At 35.8% G+C, this 26,823-nt stretch overlaps 1 protein-coding gene across 1 annotated transcript; it reads right to left on the bottom strand.

The window, feature by feature from the left end:
- Nucleotides 1-831: 831 nt before the first annotated feature.
- On the bottom strand, nt 832-26,823 carry YIPF7 (Yip1 domain family member 7). Its single transcript, XM_035005053.1, is given in 6 exon segments — nt 832-1,252; nt 3,859-4,040; nt 8,336-8,481; nt 16,474-16,634; nt 24,686-24,802; nt 26,724-26,823. Coding segments are annotated over 5 exon segments (768 nt in total). The 5' UTR covers nt 24,802; nt 26,724-26,823; the 3' UTR covers nt 832-1,089.

Below are 26,823 nucleotides of genomic sequence, written 5' to 3'. Positions count from 1 at the left end.
GCTTTAATTTTTCAATAAAGTGCAAAGAAAGGTCATCAACCAACAGTGAGAAATGCGGGAGGAATATTGAAGATTTGAGCAGTGAAGAAGTGGTGTGATATAATCATCTCAGAAGGTGTGGAAGCAAGTTCAGTAGGATAATGTCGTAGGATTCAAAAGGCAGAACTGTGGAGCCATTTAAGATATAGTAATATAATTAAAGTGAAACAAGTGGGATTTCCTCTCATCACATGTGTATGTTTACAGAGCAAACGGTAAGGTTACTGAGGACATATGAAAGAAAGAAATTATAATAATAAATCATGGCATCTAAACCTAGAAAGAAGCCTTGAAAAGTGGTGTTAATGCATTGTTCAAACGGGACAAAAGAACAGTTGTTATAGTAGATGAACTGAAAAACAGGAAGTTCATTGAGTTCTCAGGTAAATAAAACCCTATGTAACCTTCCCCTGCAATCCTTCAAAGATGCTGGACGGGGTGACCTTAATCATGTAATGTAGCTTGAGTTGTCATGAATGTTTCTCAAAAGGCTCACCATTGATTTACTTTGCACAGTCATCATGTGAATTTACTTACTTACAGTTTCTTAAAGATAGATCCATTCAGGGGCGCCTGGGTGGCTCAGATGGTTAAGCATCTGCCTTCGGCTCAGGTCATGATCCCAGGGTCCCGGGATCGAGTCCCACATCGAGCTCCCTGCTCAGCAGGGAGCCTGCTTCTCTCTCTCTCTCTCTCTCTCTCTCTCTCTGTCTCTCATGAATAAATAAATAAAATCTTTAAAAATAAATAAATAAATAAAATAAAAAAATAGATCCATTCAGAGAAGCAGGGTACAGCAGTACAACTATATCCCCTTTTATTTTAAAGCATTTTAAAATGTTTTAATGCACCAAACCGAAAAGCAAAACATCATTCAAACTAAACAAGTTATTAAAGTACCATCCTTAAGTGCCATTTTATCTCTTTGCTTATTATTCTCTCAACAGAAATAAAGCAGAAATCATATTACCAAATTTGGATGCTAATCCATTTCCAGGATAATGTGAACAGGAAACAAATAGAATCTTGAAACACCATCTCAAATGCTCTTCAGAAAACTGTTAGGAGGGCAAAAAGTCCATAAAGTAAGGCACAAGGGTAGGCAATAAGAAGCTGTTGTCCTTCCATGCCCAAGGCTGAACTGAAGATTTTGGAAGCTGAGAGACTACACCAGCCAACGATGACCAGAGCCAACACAGTTCCAAAGGTGCCCCTATAGCAAAGACAAAAGAGATGATTACCTTATATCAAGAGAAAAGGAGATTATTGTTTCAGAGCTGCCTCTGAAATGTCCTTGGTACAATATTTATAACTACTTTCTCCATTTGCAAAATGAGGGTGAAGAACTGTATGAAGTCAAAGGCTTTGGCCAGCTTGAAAATATGGAAGTCAGATTCCCCATCAGAGGTAAACATTTTATACTTCAGTAAAACTTGAACTAATAGGAGTACAAAAATTCACCTGCAATTACCCTCATCTGTCAACATTCAAATCCCAACTCCTGAAAATCTTTTATAAAAACTATGCTTAGGTTCCTCTTTAATAGTTACAGATTCATTTTCCTACACTATCTTCCCAAATTGGTGCACGGTATGAGGCAGAAAGATAACTGGACTTGCTTTCCAGTAGGGGGCCTCGTCCCCACTGCGCCCAGGTCCGCTTTTCAAGTTTCTGAGATAGCAAAGCCTGACATTGTTCAAGTAAGGAACACAATGAGCGATGGTGGCCTCCCACCTCATCGCTGAAGATTCCTTTTGTAGGTGTATTGTGGATTCTTTAGAGTATTGGAATGGATTTGTTCAAATTGATATCTTCAAAAATAACTGTGGAGGCAATTGGCTCTTTAAGAAGAAATGGGCAAATAAGGTAGTTAAATCTAGCCACCATGGGGATAAAAGAGGAGATATGGGAGTAAAGAGTGAATTTCTCTCCTTATGTGCAAAAAAGAATGCATTATTTAGAAAAATAAGCTATAAGATCTACAAAAGATCACAAGATATCTAGTCCCCAGCTTTAGATCAATGAAGTGACTTGAGGAAAATTACACAGTGAAATGGGCATTAGGTCAAGATCTCTTAATTCCTAATGGCACATTGCTCCTTTCACCATCAAACTACACTGTCTCACTAGATGCTGGTATAATCTGAAGTTGAGAATTATGTTTATCATTTGTGAAAATGACAAAAATTTTACTTTTAATAACTGAACCAAAGAAAAACAAATGAAAAATTGTACAGTATAGCTTATGATGCTTTGGATTATAAATAAACCAAAAATATTTCAAGTGCACCCTAATAAATATGATATGCATTGGTTTAATTAATATCTATCAGGAATAATTTATAGGTCAACCTAACATGCAGGTTTTTATGAACAAAACTGTAAAATTATATATGACTGATTTGAATGATATAGTAATATGTCCAAAAAGGAAATTTCAGTGTAATAGCCTTAGGGGTTGGATCATTTACTCTCCTTTAATATAATTTAAAAGATTTCTAAATCATCCTTTATCATTTCAGAATGAATATCGAAAAAAGGTCCAGACTTCTGATGATTCTCAAAATCTCATTTTAGTTTTTATTTTCTTCCCCTAATAATCTAGAGTCATTTGAGATGCTCCAAGCCTTAACTTTGCTGGAAATAATGTTTTAAACTTAAAATTTTTAGATGGTAAATCATTATAGCATTCTTTGGCAGAAGCATTTAACAAAATAGAAGTTGTAGAACTAAATTCTGTATTAACATGCCAAATATCTGTACCAAACAACATAGTAAATGGAAAAGCTTGCTAAAGAACCCGCTTGGGATTCTCTCTCTCCCTCTCCCTCTGCCCCTTTCACTCGAGCTAAATAAATAAATAAATAAATAAATAAATAAATAAATAAATAAATAAATAAATAGAGACCATTTAAAACAAAGTAGCATTTCCAACTAAGTCACTCTCAATAATGTTATGAAAAAAAACTATATGAGATATCTAAACAAAATTTTTAAAGGCTCTCCTAAAATGTCTACCTCTGACACTGGTACATTCTTTATATAATATGCTATCCAATGTAGTGTTAATAATCTAAAATGTGGATCATTCAAAAAAATGCAAATTGTGCCTCCTTGGATATAGAAGAATGAACACTGATGGCAAATGTTTATTGGGTTCAGAGCATGTAGGGGACAAAGGATTATGTAATTACTTGCTCTCTCCAAACCATGGTAGTGATGTGCATATGCCCTGGAAAACTGCCCAACAGAAACATATCTACTGGATCCTCATTAATAGTTTTGAATTGCAAATCCTAACTTCTGAGAAAGTAAAAAAGAAAAAAAATCTATTGGCTGAGCATATATGCTATAAAGTTCTCCAGCATTAATATCCTCATCAGGGCTCCTGGGAATTCTTCACTGCAAGGAGCCCAGCTGAGAAAGAACAGTTGCTTGCTGCCTAGAAGGCAGAGTGCCTGGGAGCTGAAGCAATTTGTCAATGCTCACCAGGCACTTGATCTTCCAAAATCAAACAAGTGAATTTTCTGTCGCTATTCTATTACCCTGGACAATAGTTCATATTGAAGAAGGCAACAACTTCCAAAGTGCCACTTTCACAGATAACTTGGTTTAATTTATTGTTTAAATCATCCAAATAGGAACAGTACCTGAGCCAAAACTGACTTACTTTCCTGAATTTGTCTGTAGCTTTTAATAGCCAAAGTTTCCCCAATTCCATTCCCAAAAAGATCAGAAAGAGGTTAACTGTTACCCTGGTGTGGCAAGTTTGAGAGAGGACTGTGCATGTGGGGTCCATGAGCGCACGCAGACACTTACTGCAGTGAAGAGAAGATGGCGCAGCTGGACAGGATGACCATAGGGAGCAGGCAGTAACCCAGAACACTCACCGCGCAGCCATAACATACCCCTGAGGAGCTCATCAAGTTTAGCAAGGTGTGAATCCCTAGGCAACCTAGGGCACTCATGCCATACACATAACCAAACTGAACTTTTCCTGCCTGAAACAATGGGAAGAACACAGGTGAACACACAACAAACATCAAGAGGAAACTGGAACATCAACAGAGCTGAGAGCATTTTAGAATCAATCAGCCCAACACTGTTTCATGTCTTTCTCAGGTACAGCCATCAGGAGACTGGGAGTTCTGGAAAAAAACACTGGCTATCGTAGGAATTCGGGTCCTGAAAACAAACATTACTGATTATATTTGGGGTGGCACATGCATGCCACAGAAAAGATGAAAAATTTTTAGGTGTTTTTTTAATCATAGATCACCTATTAGATGTACAAGATATAAGTAAGAATATATTTTCTCCCCCTATTCGTTAAATAATTAAATGAACTAATTAATTAATGAAAAAGATTCCAATTTCATCTTGAAGATTTTACAAGGCAAATTAGTAATGTTAGCAAATATCTATAGGATTTACTGTTAGATCCTATTCTAAGCATTTCACATGTACTAAATTATTTAATCCACACAACAACTTTATGAGATAGGTACAATTATTATACTCATTTTACCCATGAGGAAACTAAGGTGCAGAGAATATGTAACTTGCCCAAAATAAAATAATGTTAAGTGGTGGAACTTGGCTTTGAACCTAGTCAGTTTTGCTCTAAAGTTAGATCCTGGACATCTATAGGAGCTCTCACAAGTCTTAAGATAATGGGACTTACTTAACCTAGCATATCCTAAACTTATTTGACCACAGAATCCTTTGTTTTCTTAATTTTTATTACCAGTTTAATTGAACATACCTTATGAAAACCTGGTTTATATAAACCAACTGGTAATGAATCATAAAAGAAGTACTGTTAAAGGGAAATCAGTAGTGTTCAGGATACAACACTGATTTTCTGAGGACTCATAAAAACAGCCATCTCCCACAGGCACTAGGGATTGGGAGCTGAAATAGTCCCATTAAACTCATCCAGAGAAAGTCACAAACTACTGTTTGATTCAACAGGGGATATTTTAATGTTTGCTACCCGAGGATGCCAAAGCTCCAGTAAAGAACGCATTTAGTTTTTCTATTTACATAAAGCTGATTAGAAATTCTGGATAAATATTGAATAGGTGGACTCTGTTTTTCATGGGAATCGTGCAAAACAATGAAGGATCTGATAAATTCAGAGAGTGAGCTTTTTAGCTGTCATGTTTTCTTCTCCATGGCAGTTATCTGTACAGTCTTTATATCTTACAGAGTAAAGAGATATTTACTTTGCAATTAATTAATGGAGAATATTATGGCCATTTTAATGTTCAAAATTGTCTAGCTATTTTGAATTCTTCTGCCTCTACACAGATGGGGAGACTGGTCACTACCAAGTCCTTTCACAAAATGTCCCTGGACTATGCTTGCAGAATTCTCTTCTGCATTAGCCATAACGAGTTCTTATTGAGTAACTTTTGTATTCTCACGGCTATCTTGTGAAATAATACTAATAATGCTAATGGACATGCTTAAGAATCACTCAGTTATTGCTCTATTGGGTGAGTTTGCTCCACTTGGAAAATAGTGACTATTTAAAATCACTTTAATGGATTAGAGAAACATCCTACTTAATATTTTAATTGGATGGGCTAATTCTGAGGTAGCAACAGTTGTAACGGTGAAGGGCACTTCCTCACAACCAAAGGACACAGAGCTAGACCTTCCTGACCCCACGCCATTTTATAAATAGGGTGGGGTATACAGAGGGTGGACAAAACTAATTTGATAGTAAAACTGTCCCTTTAGATATCAGTTAGTGACTTTCCTCTTCATCTCTTTTCTTGTTAGTTTATCCATTCTAAGTTGTAATTCCATTTGGCAGGGGCCACCGCCATTTTTAATTTGTTTCAAATTCTAAAAAAGGGCTTGTAACTGAAATGAAAGCAAATGTTCCATTTCTTCTTAACCTCAAAACTTTACTCGTCCTCCCTGTACCATCTTCATTACTATATCTGGATTTGCAATACTCATTATTCTTCTGATTATGCTTTTACGTGGGTCATGCATGTTCCTTTTCCAGATTATACTCTTAGATCTACTGGAAAAATTAAATGGAGCCATACTTCTAAACCACTTATCTTCTCTGTTTTGGGTGTGAAAATAATTCTGAGAGCAAGAATACAACTAAGTTTATGCTGTTTGAGGCTGTCCTCTTTGGTTCGCCTTCTTCAACATGAAGAAAGTCCAGTAAAAGATATTGTGTCATGCCTTACGTCAACATAAATCATAAAAATGATAAGTATATAACTATAAGTTTCATGCCTCTGGAGAAAACGAACAAGTTGAATATTGTTTTGGATTTAGTTTTGCTTTCTCTAGTATAATGCATGTTCCAGCCCATAAACTTTTCTTTTACATTTTAATTCTAGATATCCAGGGCATGGTTAGTTTAGCTTCAAACAGTCTCTGAGTGAAATCTGACTTCATTAGTATATACTTGGGTGATTTTGTTGTTGTTTTTGGTCCTTATTGCTCTACATGTGTTAGAATCAATTCTGAAGTAATCATGTCTAATGGTAAAATTAAACTGATAATGTCTGCTTAAAATGTTTCAGAAAGTATGCACTTTCACATATTCCTCCAAATTTTAGAACTGAAAGGAACCTACATAAACGTTTTTTGTCTTCAAAATGAAGAAATAGGAAACAAAAATTTCAAGATCATACCTAGAGGCAAAGTTAAGGGTACATCCAATTTTCTCACTTCCAGTTGAGTTCTTTGCCTATATTGCTTTGTACTTAAAAAAGAGGATATTTAAATAATTCCGACTAACATTACACACCCCAAAGAGATCTTAATGGGATTAATGTTTTCCTTTAAGGAAATGGTAACATTTTCCACAAGAAAACAAACAGTTGTTATATTAGAAATCACTTGAAAAAGAAATATGGGTTAATATATTAAATTGATTGTTTCTATTTGATTAATTGACATGGTATTAACTTAGTGTAGCTAAGATTATCAAATTACTGTGACAAAGACAGAAGGGAGGTTAGAGACTAAATTAAAACTCTAGTTGATATAGTGTTTGATTTACAGAGTACTTGCATTTGCTGCAGTTCAAAGGAAGAAATAAGATGCTATCACGAAATACTATTGTATTGGATAAATATGATGTGATTATTAATCATATCACCATGCAGAAACTAGATTGCTATCAGTATTTTGATTGGTATAAAGTAAATTAATAAATAAAGAGTGAAAATTTATTTAGTTGCAAATACATTTTACATCTACTTTTGAAAACTGTAGCTACATTGGAGAAAAAACACTTAATGGAAAGTGGATAGCCAAGAGATAGAGACGTGGACTGAACAGTTATTTTAAGGGCTTTTCCTAGAATTTTTAATTTCCTGTATTCTTTCTCCTGTCAAGTTTATCTCTTTGTGCCTTAATGAAACTACACTTTTCAGACTGGCCTGACCATCTTTTTCATCCTCTGTTTTTAACATATGGTCATTACCTCCTTGGTTTAAAATCATAGACTTTTCTCTTTTTCTTCTTTTTTCTTTAAATGAAACATTTTTCTAAAGTATGAGCTAAAATGTCTTCTAAACTTAGCTTGGGTGGAAATGGGTTTTTCTTTACTTCTTTGGGGACTCAATCTCATTACTACAGATTTAAAGGAAGAAAGAGGCCCATACACAAGACAAATGGTAAAGTCAGGGGGGAAAATTGCCTATATAACAAGCAGGAAACTCAAATAACAGAGAAATATATAGATTGAATAAACAAATCACTGGTTATCATTGCAAAGTAATGTACTCATAATAACCTAACCAGAAACAAGGCGACTCATCTCTTACTCATACCTCACAGAGTATTGGAAATATTCTATAGGTACACCCCAGCAAAGAAAATGATGAGCAAAGAGAAGGGGTTTCTCTGGTGTCACAACAGAAATGTCACAGAAAACGAGAAATAAAATTTGGGCCTCTGTTTCCCAAATCCATGTGTTCCTTCAAATATTTCAGATTGACAATCTTTTCTGAATAACAAGAAAGACATAAGGGATCGCCTGCTTTGTTGAAAACTTGCTTGGTGATTTGATTTTTGAAATTCTGTTTACATTTATATTTTATCTGTCCTAATAACTTGAGGGCCATTTCTCTTTGTCACTAGGGTTCAATTAACTATATCTCTCTCACCCCCCCCCAAAAAAAGTGTAGTTATGAATTAAACAATTTACACTATATAAAGTAACACATTTTCTTCTGTTTTAACAAACACTTTCTTTGAAAACGACACTTGAAAGGACACACATTAAAATCTGGTGCTTGCCGCTGTCTATTACCAGAAGCAAGGTAGCTCCTAGAGTGATACAGAACAGGATGGGCCCAGTGAGGTCCGTTTCATTCATAATGCTGCCATCTGCTGGCTTCAGCGGGTTTAACACGGTCAAGGTTTTTTGCCATATGTGATCAAAATTAATTCCAAGTTCTGCAAAAAGAAAAAAAAAAGGTAATAATACAAACATAAAACACAAACATGAATAATATTTACTTAAATTTAACATATCTCATCAATTTACTTAGCACTTTAATCTGATTGTTACACCTTCAAAATCTAAAGTTCTATGCAATATGTAGTTAATTTCAAAAACAAAAACAAAAACAACAAAAAAAGATTTGTTGTTCCCAAACAAGGAACTAAAGAAGTATTTTAGAGAAATAATTACACCAAGGAAAAATTTCCCTGCCTTATGCACCAAATACAAGCTTAAAATCTAGTTGAAAATTGGGAAATAGATGTTCTACAATAAAAAATAAAATAAAATAAAATGGTAGCTAACAGACCGAAAGTCTCATCCTATTGCTTATTTAGATATTTCCTTTTCCCCCATTTTCCCTTGATAACACTGTTAGGAGTTAGTTAGACAGTTAGGCAGTCAGGGCCAGGGTCCCCAACAAGAAAAATATGGAGTCAGGACAGCTAAAACAGCACTAACATCCTCTTTTGCAGCTTAAACAGGACTACAGTAGCATTCTGCTTTGCAGCCTTTGCAGAAATGACTTCTGCAAAACATCCTAAAATAAGACAATTAGCCACAAACCATCTGTCATTATCACAGGCAGTGGGCAATTAAGACATAAGCCCCAGTTGTCAGCAAAAAGAAACCATCAGTATGTTGACATTAACCTAATAGGTAGACGGATACCTGACCCAAGCCCTGACTGGCATGACTCGGCACACCCTGATTGCTTAAGATAGTTCTGCAAAAGAGCTCATAAAAACCCCTAAACTCAGAAACTCCAAGGGCAACCCTCTTGGGCCCCCCACCCTCTCCAGGAGCTTTATACTATCACTCAATATACTTTGCTTTGCTGCCCACCACTCTTCTGGTCTACCTCCTCATTCTTCGAAGCGGTGTGACCAAGAACTGTGGGTACTAAAGGCAGAAAATCCTGCAACACTTTTGAAATCATATCATACTTATATCAAACATGGTATAATTGTTTAATTAGCAGTATTATCTAAACTAAAGGTATTTAGCCCAGGTCTGGGATTTTATTTCCACCCTGCCTGATGACAAAAGCAGTTCTATGCTAACTGCCTGAACCTCCACAAAGGAGAAAAGAGGATGGCTCTTTCGTGCGCCCATATTTTAATAAGGTCAGTGCTAGTGTGGTTGAGTCCGTGTACCCAAAGATTAAATTCTTGAGACAAGTTAACCTTTCCCTTAGTGTGGTTGAGTCTGTGTACCCAAAGATTAAATTCTTTTTTTTTTTTTAAGATTTTATTTATTTATTTGAGATAGAATGAGAGAGACAGAGAGCACATGAGAGGGGGGAGGGTCAGAGGGAGAAGCAGGCTCCCTGCCGAGCAGGGAGCCCGATGCAGGACTCGATCCAGGGACTCCAGGATCATGACCTGAGCCGAAGGCAGTCGCTTAACCAACTGAGCCACCCAGGCGCCCCAAAGATTAAATTCTTGAGGCAAGTTAACCTTTCCCTTAGTGTGGTTGAGTCCGTGTAGCCAAAGATTAAATTCTTGAGACAAGTTAACCTTTCCCTTAGTGTGGTTGAGTCCGTGTATCCAAAGATTAAATTCTTGAGACAAGTTAACCTTTCCCTTTTATTAGTGCTGGTGGTAGAATAAAATATTCCAAATCAGTGGGGCTCAGTGTCCTTGAGTCCAAATTCATTTAGAAATACCTAATTTTTCCCCCAATGCTTTGTTTTTAAGTAATTCTGACTGCCACCTCACAGACCCTTCTGCTAGATCCTGCCCCTCTTACATTTTTATTTAAACATTTTTTTTAAAAAACCCAGCCATCTGACATCCACTGAATACAGAAATAAATATTAACACCACATCAGTTTCTTTTCTCACCAGTTCTATAAAGATAAACATTAAGATGTATCTTGAGTAGAAAAAAAGAACATTCAAAAAGGAGAAGAACATGACTTTATTAGGAACCAATAATCAAGCTGGCTACTCTCCTTCTATCATTTTAAATTTGAATAAGAGTAAGGCAGAGGCCCAGAATAATTAGAGATAAACTACTGTAAAGAACAGTGCATTTCAACTAAAAAGAATTGAATGGGGTTTTTTTGTTTGTTGGTGGTGGTTTTTTTTTACTGTTTTCACCAAATTCTGCTGTGAGCTCTACAAAATTTGTATGCATTAGTCTTACAGACATGTAATGAGGCTAGGACTATTATTTTATACCTATTTTGTGCATCAGATGGCTGAGGTTTTGAGATATAAAGAATTTGTTCAAAGTCACAGAGGTAGAAGCAGAAAATATACGTTTCAACACTGGAGAATCTGATTCAAGAACCCATGTTTCCTCCCCAAGACAAACAATCCAATTACAAACTGGGCAGAGGACCTGAATAGACATTTTTCCAAAGAGGACATGCAAATGGCCAACAGGTACGTGAAAAGGTGCTCAACATCACTAGTCCTCAGGGAAATGCAAATCAAAACCACAATGAGATACCACCTCACATCCATTAGAATGTTATTATCAAAAAGAGGAGAAATAAGTATTGGTTAGGATGTGGAGAAAGGGGAACCCTTGTGCACTGTTGGTGGGAATTTAAATTCATGCAGCCACTGAGGAAAATAGTATGGAGATTCCTCAAAAATTAAAATAAATAAATAAATAATAGGGCTCTGGCATTCCAACCGCCCCACTGTGGCTCTTTCCCAGGCCAGGCTGACAACAGGTCCACTTACAGCTGGAGGACACGGGCTCCTAGAGATGGTGGTTTTAGCACGGAGCCCTGCAAGTCAGTCCCCAGGGCAGCAATGGGTGGCAGCCAGAGGCTATGACCTGAGCCCTGAACCTGGCCAGTTTAAAAAGAAAAAAAAAAAAAAAAAGAACTACTATATGATCCAGCTTCTGGATATATACCCAAAGGCAACGGAAACAGGGTATCAAAGAGATATATGAGCTCCCATGTTCAATGCAGCATTTTTCACAATAGCCAAGACATGGAAACAACCTAAATGTCTGTCAGTGGATGGACAGATAAAAAATATGCAGGATATATGTATGATGGAATATTCATTCATGAGAAAGAAGGAAATCCTGCCATTTGCAACAACATGGATGGACCTTGAGGACATTATGTTAATTGAAATAAAGAAAGACAAATACCGTGTGGCATCATATGTGGAGTCTGAAATCAAGGAGAAAAATGAGTCACCTCATAGAAAGAGAGTAGAAAAGCGGTTAGCTGAAGGTGGGAGAAACAGGAAGAGGTTGGCATAAAGGCGCACACGCCCCCCCCCCAAAACAAAACAACAGTAAAAAAACAAAAATCTTGCTTTTAACCATATAGCTACGACATATATGTCACTGTGTATCTAATCTCATAATGGTTGTATTTTTTTTTTAATTGAGCCCAGTTCTCCGTGTGAAGGGTTTTTTCCCTAAATCATTTGTATGAGGCATTGAACTTCCCTTCCCAGGATTTAATGATCATCTTTGGTCAGACACGTGACACCTGTGTTACCACACATAGCACATGACGCCTGACAGCTCGCATGTCTGACATTCTATACACAGAATCCCACGTGGACTTGAACGCCTGCCATGACCCCGGGGTCCCCACATGGACTTGAACGCCTGCCACGACACAGGGGTCTTACTCTAACAGGCACTTAGACATCTTCAAAAGTTTGGACAGACACTGGTCTACACTGCAGTAGTAAGGATATTTTTTCACTCATTTCATATCCAGGTTGGCAATTGCTATCCCTAGCTTGAAAAGAAAGAATTTGACTGGTTAATAGTGAGTAAATTATGTACATTTCAACTTCCACGCTGCATCCTTTTTATTATCACAGTACAGTTATATAATTCTTAATGAACATACACTTTGAGGAGATGAGCAGTTCAACAAGCTTAAAATGAAGTTAGAATGTCTAATCTGATTTTTAAAAAGCAGAAGATTTTTAAAATTGAGAAATATTGTCGTTTAAACTAATTTCAGCTAAGCCTTATGTTGTTTTCAAACTTTATTTTCAATTAAGACATTTATGTTAGCAATATGTTTTCAGCATTTACCACAACAAAGTGGCCTTTAATTCAAAATACTTTTTTTCCTCAAAAAGCAAAATAATTATTCCTGAAGAAACTCAAATGAAAAATGCCTTGTGAGACATTATTACTGATTTCAAATATTTATTTGATGGCATAATTAACTTCTGCACGTGTTTCAACATTGAGTCATGAAAACGGTGAGTGAACATAAGACCTGCCAAATATTATCATACCAAAAAAGATTTTGTGTTTTCTACCAAAATACATCATCATAATATTTTGTTTTTCAAATTTATTACAAGTTATGCAAGTGAGATTATAAGTATCTATTGATTGTAGATAACCTAATTTAATACCTTATTATACAAGATAAAGGATGAAACTGCTGTGAAATTTGAATGTAAAAGTTATTGTTTTGCTGTCATCTAGTGGTAGTAAAATATATGATATATTTGCTATAAAAATGAATTAATATCTTTGTTTTCTATGCAAATTGTGGCACTGGCCTTTTAAATATAAACACAGGCTGTGTTACAAATGTAAGTACTGAATATCAGAGTAATTTTTCTGGTTTGACAGACTTGAATTGACTATTATCCTTCAAGATACGTTTGTTGACATATTGACTGTATATAATCAAATAGCAAAAGTTATCATTCTTACATAAAACCACCAAACAAGTCTTTTAGACAACAAAGTATTTAAGGAATAAAGAAGCACATTTTCAAATAACGTATTTTTGTGCAAGGGATATTAATTATTATAGCTTCATAATGTGATACCCTGTTTGGTGTATGCTCAATAAAAACTAGCAAATGACATTTATCACCTTATCCTAGGAACCCTGCCTGTGGCTTTTTCATATCTTTGAAACAGATGAGGCTCGAGGCTTTCACAAATTCATCCAGCCTGAAGAACGTATTGAATAAGCATCTAGAAATTTCATAGATTCAAAATGCAAAATTATATTAGGTGCAATCTCTTGTATCTCTAATACACTAGCAATTTGGTGGGGACAGTCACAAAGAGAAAATAAAATCTAAGAATTTTCTCTAAGCTATATACAGTGGGAGGGGAAATCTAGTATATTTCCTATTTGAATTTAATAAGATATTAGGGAGGATGCATTCTAGTTTAGAGTATCACAATAGAGACATTCAGACAAGCAGAAAAGAAAAGATTATTTTCAATAAATGTTACAGGAAATATTTGTTATTCATTAAAGAAAAAAATGTTAAATCCTACCTCACACTCTAACCTAAAATAATTTTTAATGAATCAAAAATTTAAGTGCAAAACAAAAAGATAATTTAAAAATTGAAGAATGTACAAAAGCACCGAGAGCTGGAGAAATATATTCTAAATAAAAGAGCAAACAGAAAGAAAATTTACCAAGAAAAATATTGTAGAGTTGAAAACATAAGTATTAAAATTTCCATATGCTTTAATATCCTATTAACAAATTAGATGGGAAACACCATCTAGGAAAAAAATGTTTGCAATACATATTCCAGGTAATCATTAAATATCTTTACCATATAAATATCCTTAAAAACAAACAAGGAAGGGAAAAATCTTAAGATTCCAATAAGAAATCTGACAAAGAATATGAAAAACAAGAATAGTCAATAAACATGAAGAAAAAAGTATAACTTTTCTAGTAACCAAGAACTACAAAGTATTGCTTTTTACCCATCTAATTAACAAAGACATCTCATATTCTACTATGATGGTGTAGGGGATCATGCTCTTCTAGATCAGCTTGGCAATATAAATATCTTTTGACCCAGTAATCCCAGTGTTATGGATCCATCCTAAGGACAGACTCTCTAGAGATGAAAGTTATTTACTTTGATGTTCGCCAAAGCATTACTTATTATAAGGAATAGCCTTTAAGGTGAGTTTAAGTTATGGTATTTTATATAATAAAATATTATGAAGCCATTCTATATCACATTTTTAAATAATATTTAATGACTTTAAAGAATACATGCATAGAAATACTTTTGGTATAAACTAACTTTTTTTTTAAAGATTTTATTTATTTATTTGATAGATAGAGACACAGCAAGAGAGGGAACACAAGCAGGGGGAGTGGGAGAGGGAGAAGCAGGCTTCCCGCTGAGCAGGGAGCCCGATGCGGGGCTCAATCCCGGGACCCTGAGATCATGACCTGAGCTGAAAGTCATGAGCTGAAGGCAGATCTTAATGACTGAGCCACCCAGACGCCCCAGTATAAAGTAACTTTAAAAACTACAAAATATGGGGCGCCTGGGTGGCTCAGTCAGTTAAGTGTCTGCTTTCAGCTCAGGTCATGATCCCAGGGTCCTGGGATTGAGCCCAGCATTGGGCTTCTTGCTCAGTGGGGACCCTGCTTCTACCTCTCCCTCTGCCTGCTACTTCCCCTGCTTGTGCTCTCTCTCTCTCTTTCTCTCTGTCAAATAAATAGATAAAATCTTTAGAAAAAAAGCTATAAAACTTTATAGCCATTGTATGATCCAACTTTCATTTTTAAGTATTCATAAATACATACATATTCAAAAAATATTGTATTTCATTTTTAAGTGTATATACTTAAAATATATACACACGTAAAATATTTACATATATGTATTTCATACATACACACTCATAAAAATAGAATAAAATCTGGAGTAAAATACATCAAGTCATTAATGGAAGTCATATCATAGAGACAAAATTTTAGGTGGTTTTTATATTTTTATTCATATATTTCTCTATTTGCTGAATTTCCATATTGAATAGACATCAATTGTATAAAAACTGATAGTTTTTTTTTAAGTAGAGATGTTGGTGGAATCAAGGAGAATGTTTAATGAGGATAACTTATAATTTTCAGATATTGATTATTATTGCAGAGGCAAACTGGAATGAATTGGTTAAACGTAACTGATCCCAAAATCTAACTGGCTTCTAAAGAGCCAACAAACCTATGATATAATTTTCTGTGCTTTTCTGAGTGGTTTAAATCTTTCATTTTTTTTTTAATTTTGAAGACAAAGAAAGATTGTTTTAATACCAAGTGGTTGGCTCTGTTCATATGAGGCAAACACTGAACTTTTGGTGTAAAATATTGGGAATTTTAATCTAGCCCTTTTCACTTGACCATATATAAAGGGGTGAGAGCATAATTGTTAACTATTCATATAGTCATACTTCTCCTTGGCTCTTAAATTTAAATCTACTTGAGTTTTAGTTTTCTAGCCCTTATGCTTCTGGCATCAATGTTGATTTGCTATAAGAGCAAAAGTAGCAGATGTAGGCTGGATTAAAAAAAGAAAAAAAAAATCAGTGAATGAATGGAATATCCCTAAAAATCCCTGAAGGACCCTCAGCTGCAAAAGTCCACCGGTTTCCTTGCCACCAGCAGTGTTATTTACCGGAATCATATATTCCTCCCCACTTAGCCATACCTAGCTGAGATGAGGGGGCTCCTCTGAGCCAAGGGGAAAAAAAAAAAAAACTGGCTTGTCTCCATGACGATAAAGAAATATTGAGAAACTACCCCCTAGGCTCCCAGGCATCATAGCAGAAGATACAATATGCTGTTATGAAGTAGCTTCATTAACTGCGGTAGGGAAGGGTCGTTACTTTGATATAACCACTCTGCTAAAAGACGTGTTCACTGTTGTCTGGACCCCAGTCAGGGAGTCCACACTTTAACAAACCGAAGAAACATTTGATAACTGCATTTAATAGCACAGCAATGGCAACAGATCTACTTCCAGTTTTCCCCACACAAGCATGAGACAAACTTCCAATGGTTTATGCACCTTAGTTTGGCAGACTTGTTTATACATGGAACGATCGCACATAAAACACTGTAAAGGGCATGCTGACAGTGCACATTAAGTGCTGATTATTGCTATTATTCTTCTAGCTGATCACACACTAATAGCACTTCCTTAACTTATCTTCTAGCAAAGGAGGCTCTTCATCAAAACTGTCAACGTAAGAAGATTGTGAATAATAATCCGGGTTGGATGCTGGCTGAAAAAATTGTCCCTCTCAACCTGATGACATGAGCATCTCTGGTGGGACAAAGACAGGCTGAGGCTGCTTGCTGGCTTGTTGTCTAGAGAAAGAAAAATACTGATTTTTATACATCTCAGAATGGGATATCATGATGAATTGCGGAAGGAAACTACAATTCTCCTTCTATGAGTTCTCCCAGCTTTTGTGGTTATTTACCCATGAAAGAAGTAACTTGCTTAAAATTTACCTTTAATTAAAAAAAATGAAGTAACTGGTCATGAGAAGGTTCTAGAAGAAAGATCCATACCAACTAATCATTATTGATTATGTACAATGTGCTGGAAACTTTCCCCTCACATTTTCTCACATAATGAATACTCTGTAAGGTAAAAACTGTAGTTTTAATCCCATGTTACAGATAAAGAAACAGAGGTTCATGGAGACTGAAGGACTTGCCCAGTGTCACAAAATAATACTTCAGGTGTTGGACTCCTAAGTGAAGCTGCCTGAGCAGTGCTCAGACTATACGATGTTGCTTTTTTACTGATTTCCAGGGGCAATCATCAAACATGACATTCCCTATAAATCTGTGGAAGCAATAAGTAAAAATCACAATTTTAATAGTAGAGTCAATTCATAGGAAAAAACAAATACATAAATTGACCTTCTAGCTCTGGCCATTCCCAATTACTGCCAATTATCTTTGAGTACCTAAAAGGATTCTACGTCTGGCCTAATGTCCTTCTTTTGAAATATGTAATTTAGTTTTGTTGAAACATGATACTTTGATACTTCCTTGACCACATTTTTATTGGTTTTTTATTTCACCATTTGTGTGAGAAAGCTGGAAAACAACACTCAGTACATAATTTCTTAGAGCTAAAGAAGGAAGGAAATAAAGAAGTATAGGAGGTTACTTGATCATTTTAAATTGTTTTTACCTGAAGGAAGGGGAAGACACATAAAGAGTTGTCCTTATTAACATGTTTCAGTTTCTTTCATCAGAACCCCTTAGGCTAAGCTAAAAACACAGCTCAGGATTCTGAACTTTGCAGCTCCCTGTGATTTCTTTGTGTTAAAATATTTACAAAATGGCTTTTCATACTTTCCTTCCAACATTAATCTTAATATGAAGTCTAAGAATAACATATTCAACTTCCCTTATATGAGTAAGCCTGACAGAGATAATAACCTTCTCTTGGAAAATAAAGCTACCAAAATAAAGATATATGCATTTAATCATTCACTAATTCAACCATAAGCTCATTAAGGACAAGGACCTGTTGTAATCTTTCTTGAATCCTCCACAGCATATGTTGATTACTGTTATTGTTCCCTTAGCCATGAGGCATATTCCTAACCTTTTTTTTTTTTCTTTTTCTCAGCAAAATAGAACCACTATCAAAAGTACTGGTAGAAATGAATTATAAATAAGAAACTAAATGGCCTGTTGGTTGATGAAAAGCCCCCCTTGATCCATATTTTTTTTAATGTAAGCATTTCTAGAAGTATAAAAGGGGAAAATGAAGTTGACTTAATGGGCCAGCATCTAACCAAGACTATTTCATGAACAAACTGTCCTAGCATCACCATAACTCAGGCCCAGGTCTGACTAACCAGGCTTGAGGAAAGGTAACTTTCACAATTACTCCCTGCAAAGCAATTTCCATGAAGGAGGGAATTTGGCCTAGGTGATTGACCCAACCCCTGCAAAGAGAAAAACACATTAAAAAAAAAAAAAATGTGCCCATTACCAGCTAGATCCCATCCCTTTCTCTTTCCTTCCTCTCTTTCTCTGCTCCTTCATCCAGCAAAACTTCTTCATCAGGAGCTTGGGCTCTATTGTCCTTATTATAATGGAGGCATAATATTAAAATTTTCCCAGCACTTATTTAAGAAAGTATAATTTCAAAATCTGTCCAACAAAGGAAACTTCAAAAGCTTTTATCTACAAAAATTACCATGGTCACCTGCCATCACTGTCTGAATTAAAATTCTCTCTTTTTATCTTATAACTTTGTACATGTTGACTGTAACATTTTATACTACATCTCAATAAACAAAATCTAAGCAATACCAATATAGTCACATGATTAGTCCACAGTTCTACCCAACAAACTCTGTAAATAAACCCAATTCTCAGGTTTTAGGCCTTTTTCTGAACATTGCAATGAACAACCATAATTTTATTTAACCATGTATTTCTTTTTTCTTCTTTCATTAAGTTTTTAATTTTAGTTCCAATATAGTTAACATACAGGGTTATATTACTTTCAGGTGTACCATATAGTGACTTAACAATTCTATGCATTACTCAATGCTCATCATGATAAGTGTGCTCTTAACCATTTATCTTGAACACTTTACTAATTGCTTTGTCAACCCCATAGCCCTGAAATATTAACCTATTAAAGGCAATTGCATGAGTTAGATTAGTGTATGCAATACTTAAGATGGTAAGGTTATATCATATCTATATTTCATATGGTAATGGGAGTTTTGCAGAGTATACCAGCAAAATATTCCTCTTCTCCTTGATTACACAGCATCTTAATTAGCTCCATGAGAAGATGCATATTACAATTTTGATGATATCTAACTCAGCACATCATTCCAGATGAAACAAATGTCAACCGAATTAGACCAAAAGAAACACCAGACTCTGGCTGGTAGCGTTTAAACATTCACTTTGTTAGTAGGCATCTCTTCCTCCTGTAAAAATTACTTAAAACAATTCTGAGATGACTGCAAAAGATTCCTTTAGGATAACTGGCAACATTCTTGGTCATACTACTCTTCTTTTGCTTCCTGACTCTGTGGGGGTTACACTTCTGCTTGTAAAAACAGTCCAATGATAGAATTTATCCTAAACCAAGGACAGTGGTTAGCAAATACGCCTCTGGAGTTAGACTGCCTGTGTTCAAATCCCAGTTTTATAATCTTAGGCAAATTACCTCACATCTGTGCCTTGATTTTGTCATCTGTAAAATGAGGTTAATAACAGAACTCACAGAACAAACTAGTGGTTTACTAGAGGCAAGGAGGTTTGGGGGATGGACAAAATAGGTGACGGGGATTAAAAAGTACAAACTTCTAGTTATAAAATAAGTAAGTCATGGGATGACAAGTACAGCATGGGAATATAGTCAATAATACTGTAATAATGCATGGTGACAGATGGTAACTACACTTATCATGATGAACATAGATTAATGTATAGAATTGTCTAATTACTAAATTGTACACCTGAAACTAATATAGCATTGTATGTCAACTATACCTCAAAAAAATGTGAACCAGTAAGAACCAAATAAAAAAAAGTATTAGTCAATATCAAAGTTGAACAGGGCTTAAGGTTCTTCTACCAATTATACCCAAGCCATAAAAAAGTCTGCTATATGATAATGATAATAATAATAATAATAATAATAATAATAATAATGGACCTTATAAGATTATTGTAAATTAAATTAGCTGAAATAAGTAAAGCACTTAGAATAGTATTGGGCATGCAAAAAATGATCAATAAGCACGAGCTATGTATTGGTATGCCTTTTCTTCCTGAGACTTACACTAAAGCATTCTAGACACCTTCCACAAACCCTGGAACAGCATCTTCTCTATTTGTAAGTAGTTGTCTCTCCCTCAAAGAAAACAATGTAAATAGGAGGCCAGGAGTTTATATGCCTTCTGTGCTGATCATCTTTCACTTATTATCATTTTGGTTTCCTTGGAACACCCAAACTGACTTTGACAACATCCCACCAGTCTTGTGTTTTCTTACCAGGAGAATCTCCACTACACCCATGCCAGGACTTTTATCTCTAAGCAATAAAGCAATGGCCATACACCTGGTCTGTATAAAAACCTTCTGTACATTCACCAGTTCTTCAGTATTTCCCTTTTCACCACCCATACCTGGGTTTATAAAGTTCCAACAAGTCTCCAGATGGATTCTGTTGTGTTAAGATAAAGCGTAGTCTCCAGCTGGGGAAAAGTTTCTACCTGGCTCTGAGGCAACAGGACTTAACATTCACCATCCAAAGCAAATATAGAACATCATTGTTAAAAGACTCAGTTATAATTTTTATGATTACAGAAATATGCTTTCTGTGTCCTGTCGCATAGTCACTAGCTACATATTTTATTAAAAGCTTTGTTCTTCCAAAACTGTTGGTTTGGACTTCCTTCGTGATGGCCACCTGACGCTGCTTTCCTTTGTCAATCTGATCCAGGAGGCATGGGGGCAATGAACTGACTCCCAGTGTCACATGGAGGGCTAGAGTGTAAATCAGGTGGTAAAAAATGTACCAACAGATAAGTACAAGTCATTGAAAGTCCACCTGCACATTTTAATTAATAGTAAAGTATGGGTATATTTCATATAGCCAGATGATACAGCGTGCCTCCAGGAACCTGACACTAAGAGGGGTTTCAGAATTTGCAACACCATCACCTGAAACAGCCTGAGACAACAGTATGACCGATTGACAACCAAAATACCCTGTTGATTAAAAAAATGTAGTCTGTACATTCAGAAACATTTTATCTATGTCAGTCTCCAGGTGAACCAGTAAAATCAGGCATTTTAAATATCCCTGGTAAGAACAAAATGTATAGGATCAGTTGAATGATGGTGCGTTTTAGGGAATGGTGGCAGGGGAGCTGACTTATACTGAATTCTGGCTGAAACGGCAGGTGCACACGGGCCATAGGCAGTGTCAAAACTATGTTTGAGATACTAGAGGAAGATCAGCTCACAGGATTCACAAAAGCTGGGGATTCAGTCTCAATTTGTTAAAGTCCTATGAAAACATTCAAAGGGGGTTTTCTAGTTGTTGTCACCTTTTCTGCAGAAATGTCTATTCCTTTCTCTAAATAGTTTGAATAGATTTCTCATTTTAAAAAATAGAAAAATATAGTGGGAAAATAGAGCCTAGAGGACTGGCTACAGGTGATTGGAAATAGTGCTTATCCGAATGACTGAACAGTTATTTCAAATGAGGACACTCCTTCTTGTTTATTCTAAAATAAGAAAACTCGTTTTTAAATATAAATATTTTTATTGTTTTAGTAAGCACAGTCGACCAGCTTTCAGATCAGTATGCCACTGAGCAAGCTTTTTAAACAAGCTCCAATAGGGGCACCTGGGTGGCTCAGTTGGTTGAGCCCGACACTTCATCTCAGCTCAGGTCATGATCTCAGGGTCATGGGATTGAGCCCAGGGTCAGGCTCCACACTCAGGGTGGAGACTGCTTGAGATTCTCTCCCTCTCTCTCTGCCCCTCCCACCTCCCCCTGCTCCTGCAGGCACATGCGTGTATGTGTGTGCATGCGTGCTCTCTCTCTCTCTCTCTCTCTCTTTCTCTCTCCCTCTCAAATAAATAAATAAGTAAATAAAATCTTTAAAACAAACTCCCATATATGAGGGTAAGGGTGGAGAGAGAGACAGAGAGAAGGAGACTAACTGACTATAACTATCCCCTGGATTCCTGTGTTTTTTGCCAGGATGGTTAGCATCTTATTCTGATTTGGGGTGTATTTTAATTGAACTATTCATTGTATGAATAAAAGATCGAGTCTCTGGAGTTTGATGTACACTAGTAAGTCACTGACTTGACTCCATATTTTATGTACCTCATAAAACTACCACAGATAATATGCCCTTTTCTAATTCCTGAGACTTGTAGTGTGGATTGGAATTTAAATGGTACTGTGCCCAAATCACGACTTGGATTTAAATGCTAAGCAACTGAAGCAGGCTAGGCCATCAACTTAATACAATACAATCTTGAGTTTTCCCCATTTGGTTATGTTAATTTCCATTTCTTTGTCATCTTGATTTCTGGGCAATGTTGATATGCGTAATCAAATGGAGAAAGAAAATTGGGTGGTGGTTTGCGGGCAGGGCATAGAAGGGTGAGAAAGCTGTGGTCCATGAGTCCCTGCATAAAGAGAAAGCTTTGTTTCTCTCTTATTAGACTTCTTAGTTTAGTTTAATCTGAAAATGTAGATTGTGGATGCTACCCAGGTGTTTATTCCATCTGGAGAAAAGAAGGGAGAAAAGAAACAGAAGATGACTAGTTTCTTTCACTAAAATAGGAGAACAGAACAGAAAAATCCTATTAGATAGCTCTCATTGTGGATTATATATTTTGAGTTACCATCCTGTTAAGACCTTAATGCCCAAGCTACTCCCTCTGCCTGATTAACACTTTTCTGACACCAAACACTTTTTCTTGATCTTCCAAAGTATAAATCATAAATGAAATAAAATCAAGTTCTTTTTCTGTAGTTAGATTCTGCAATGATTGAGCCATCTCTACAGCCTTATCCTTTTGTCCTATTTTTCTTAAAATATCTTGATTTGCCTAATGATAACATTCATAGAGAGCGAGGGAGGAAGGGAGTGGTATAGATTGTTTTTCATTTTAGGAAATTTTTATGGTACCTGACTGAACCTGGACAACATAGACTAGGTTCGTGAATGGGATAAAACTCCAGATATTTAACTTTTATAGTTTTAAAAATATTCTATATCAATACCTTTCCCTATCACCTTCGAGTAGTGGTTCAGCAGGAGTAGCTAGAAAATAGCACCTATCTGCCTGTGTCTTCAGGAGTGATCAGCCTGTGGAAACAATTTCCAAATTGTCCCGTACATAGTTGGAACAGAAGAGTTCCCACTGCCTGTTGTATTTATTTTATCTTTTCCTCCTTTATCTGGAGCTTTCAGTGTACTTATCTGTATTTAGAAAACTAAACTTGAAGAATTAATAAATTTGAAATATTTGTTATATGGTTATTTGGCTTAAACTTGTCGGAATGAAACAGTGACCACACATCCCATCTTTACCTAAGATGACCCAGTTTTATTCCTATTGTACCAAATTATCATTACTAGCATACATTTTACTCTTACAAATGTCTTGATTGTACAATAAATTATATGTCCACCCTAGTATTGGGTCTAATCAAACAACCTTGAACTAAAATCCAAACCCATTTCTTATTAGCTATGTGTCCTTGAAAAAGTTCCTTAGTTTCTCTGGGTCCCTGCTTTCTCATAAATAAAGCAGGGAAAAATACTGGCCCTCATCTCAGGATTGTCTGAGGATCCAATGAGTTAGCTTACATAAAGTTCACAATAGTACCTAACACATAGTAAGAGTTCAGTGACAGTTATCTTGAAAGTTGAGAGGTCTGACCCTTCTCACAGTTCACTAATCTAGACCCACAAAAGAACATCAAAGCAGCAACTGTATAAATAAATAAAATAAGTTTAAGGGACTTTAGATGACCAAGTGTTCATTGCTTTGGCAAGCTATAGTTATAGGAAAAAATAACATTTATATAATGGTTTTACTTTAAAACATACTCTCCTACACATTAGCACAATGCTCTTCATGATAATTCCATGAAGTAGGAATTATTAATGTCCTTAGTTTTCAGTGTAAGACAGTCAGGGAAGTTAAAAGTCTTTCCCCATATCACAAAGGCTAGAGCCTGAACTTGAACCAATTCTTCTTACCCTAAATGCCCTATTTACCCTAGTAAAGGGTAAATTACTAAATTCTAGTCATTTTTATTTTCAACTCAAGTTGACTTGTCAACTCAAAATAAATAACACGTTCTGAAATATGTTTATTTCAATTCCATTTAAGAGTTTTCACTCTGTATTATAATTGCATATTTAATTGCCACTGTCCAACATAAATTCTTACATTTTATGAGGGAAAAGATTATAGACTTCTTTTTTATCTTCGGGTTTGTAGCACCCTTCTTAATTCCTAACACACAAGCAAGCACTTGATAAATGTTTACTAGTCAAATAAAATCTATTTCTTGAGCAGTTTCCCAAAAAATATCATGTAAAATGAAAATGTTTTCTGTTCTGTCCAGGGCCTGTATTCAGTCTCCTTGTTAAATGGTATTTTGAAAAGAGGAGAAAAGCCACACACTTATAAATGGGCCTGCGGTGAACTGAATTGATTTCTCTGACCTTTCCTGACATTTCTTCTTGGGTATTTTACCAAGATATGCTGGGGAGAGTTTTGCTTTCCCCAAGGAAGCCCTCCCAATGTGGAAACCCTTGCTAAAATATTATGCCTTCTTAAAATGAAAAGCATATTTTTCAATATAAAGTACTTACTTTCTAGATCCATAAACATGTCCATAGGCATTAGAATCTTCAGAACTCTGCTCCTGATTATCAGTAGTATAATTAGATTGGTAAAAATCAGAGTCAAATTGTCCCAAGTTGGACATCCTGAAAAATAAGAATGTTTTTTACTGAGAACTTTGAGTCAATACAACTTCTTTTGAGATATTTACAAGGATTAATTGATGATGTGATTATGGATGAATTCCTATTAGAGAACAAGGTATTCTTTGGATGGGTTAAATTAAGTATTAGGAAAGGGTATGGAAGTGTATTTAGTAAGTCACTTATAAAATGTGTATCTTCAATGAACTTTTCTGACGTTTTCACTCACAAGGACTGTGATGTTGACTAAATTGACTTTAACTGATGTGAAAGAACTAACCTTTTTCACCAAATTCCTTATTCCCAGAATTTTAAGAGAAAAAGCTTTAAAATTGGTACACATCTTGAAGGCTTTCCCTTAAACAGTGTTAGTTCCTCACTTTAAATGCGTGTACACATGTTGCAAAGCCAGAAAGCAAATGGCTGAGGATAATTCTATTTGAGTTTCATTTTTCCTAGAGCTTTAAACTGTGCCAGCAGCCTCCCCACCCCCTGCAAAACAAAACAAAACAGACAAACAAACAAACAAAAACAACCAAGTCCTACAAACCAATTTCCTAGTTTTACTTTCCAATTCCTAAAATGTATTTGGAACATTTTCCTTTTTCTCATGCCTTGCCCGCTGCTCCTAGGCTTCTGCCTGAGTCAGAGGGAGAAAGGCTCAGTTCTGCTAAGGGAGGAGTCTTATCTTTCCATACACACCCTCTACATAGGTTGTACTCTCTTAGAGAGCGAAGAAGAGTGTGTGATCTTGATTTAGACCTAGTGCCCAGAAATATCAGAGGAAGGAAGAAGGACTCGAGAGGAGAAAAAGGTGGGGAAGAAAGTAATAGTAAAATGATAGTGGCCCTGTGGCGCCCGGGTAGCTCAATCTTTAAGCGTCTGCCTTCAGCTCAGGTCATGATCCCAGCGTCCTGGGATCGTGCCCCACATGGGGCTCCCAGCTCCATGGGAAGCCTGCTTCTCCCTCTCCCACTCCCCCGGCTTGTGTTCCCTCTCTCACTGTGTCTCTCTCTGTCAAATAAATAAATAAAACCTTAAAAAAAAAAAAAAAAGGATGATAGTGGCTCCTTTGGATGAAAATTATGGAATGGAGAATCTTTTCAAGTGGATAGGTACGGTTATTCCACTCAACATTTTAATCTTTATTTTTCTTTGAAAAGCGTTCTATTTCAAAGCAGTAAATTTAAGGGCGCCTGGGTGGCTCAGTTGGTTAAGCGACTGCCTTCGGCTCAGGTCATGATCCTGGAGTCCTGGGATCGAGTCCCACATCGGGCTCCCTGCTCAGCAGGGAGCCTGCTTCTCCCTCTGACCCTCCTCCCTCTCGTGCTCTCTGTCTCTCATTCTCTCTCTCAAATAAATAAATAAAATCTTTAAAAAAAAAAAAGCAGTAAATTTAAAAATCATGAGGAGCAATCCACATAATATAATAATTTATGGAATACTAATAATAAGTTTCAAATGAAATTGCATAAACAGCCTTAGCTCTAAGAGGTTCATTAATCAGAAATATTCGAGTAATTGTCAAATACATCAAATTTCTTTAGCTCAGTAGAAATACAGAAAGCTTTTCTAAAATTAGATGCAGCAATTCATATATCTGACAATAAATCAAGACTTTTCATTAGTAATGTGTATGAAAGTAGCTATGAATTATGATGAATTATGTAAACTAAAATCAAGACTAGGAGAATGTTGTCTTTTAACAATTTAAAATTTAAAGAATTTAAAATTTAATAACATAACTTTCTCAGCCCATGAAAACATGTTATTATGAAGCATAGAGAGTAATGTCACAGAATACAGTAAGGTTTCATAACATGCAATACTTTACGTAACATGATTATTGGTAAGAGAATCCTTACATAACTCGGCTTCATGTTTTGTTTAAATGCCAAGTTTTTTAGAACGACTAGACACATACCTTTGTATTTTTTACGTCAAAAGATCTTCCAAGCAATGTAGCTTCACTTGAGAAATTTATAACAAATCAGTTCGTGAAATGATGACCTGCTGGCTCTCCA

The sequence above is a fragment of the Mirounga leonina genome, unplaced genomic scaffold, assembly GCF_011800145.1.
Source record: "Mirounga leonina isolate KUSES-001 unplaced genomic scaffold, KU_Mleo_1.0 Mir_129, whole genome shotgun sequence".
NCBI lineage: Eukaryota > Metazoa > Chordata > Mammalia > Carnivora > Phocidae > Mirounga > Mirounga leonina.
The sequence above is the reverse complement of the archived record's forward strand: the minus strand, read 5'-3'. Positions and strand labels throughout refer to the sequence as shown.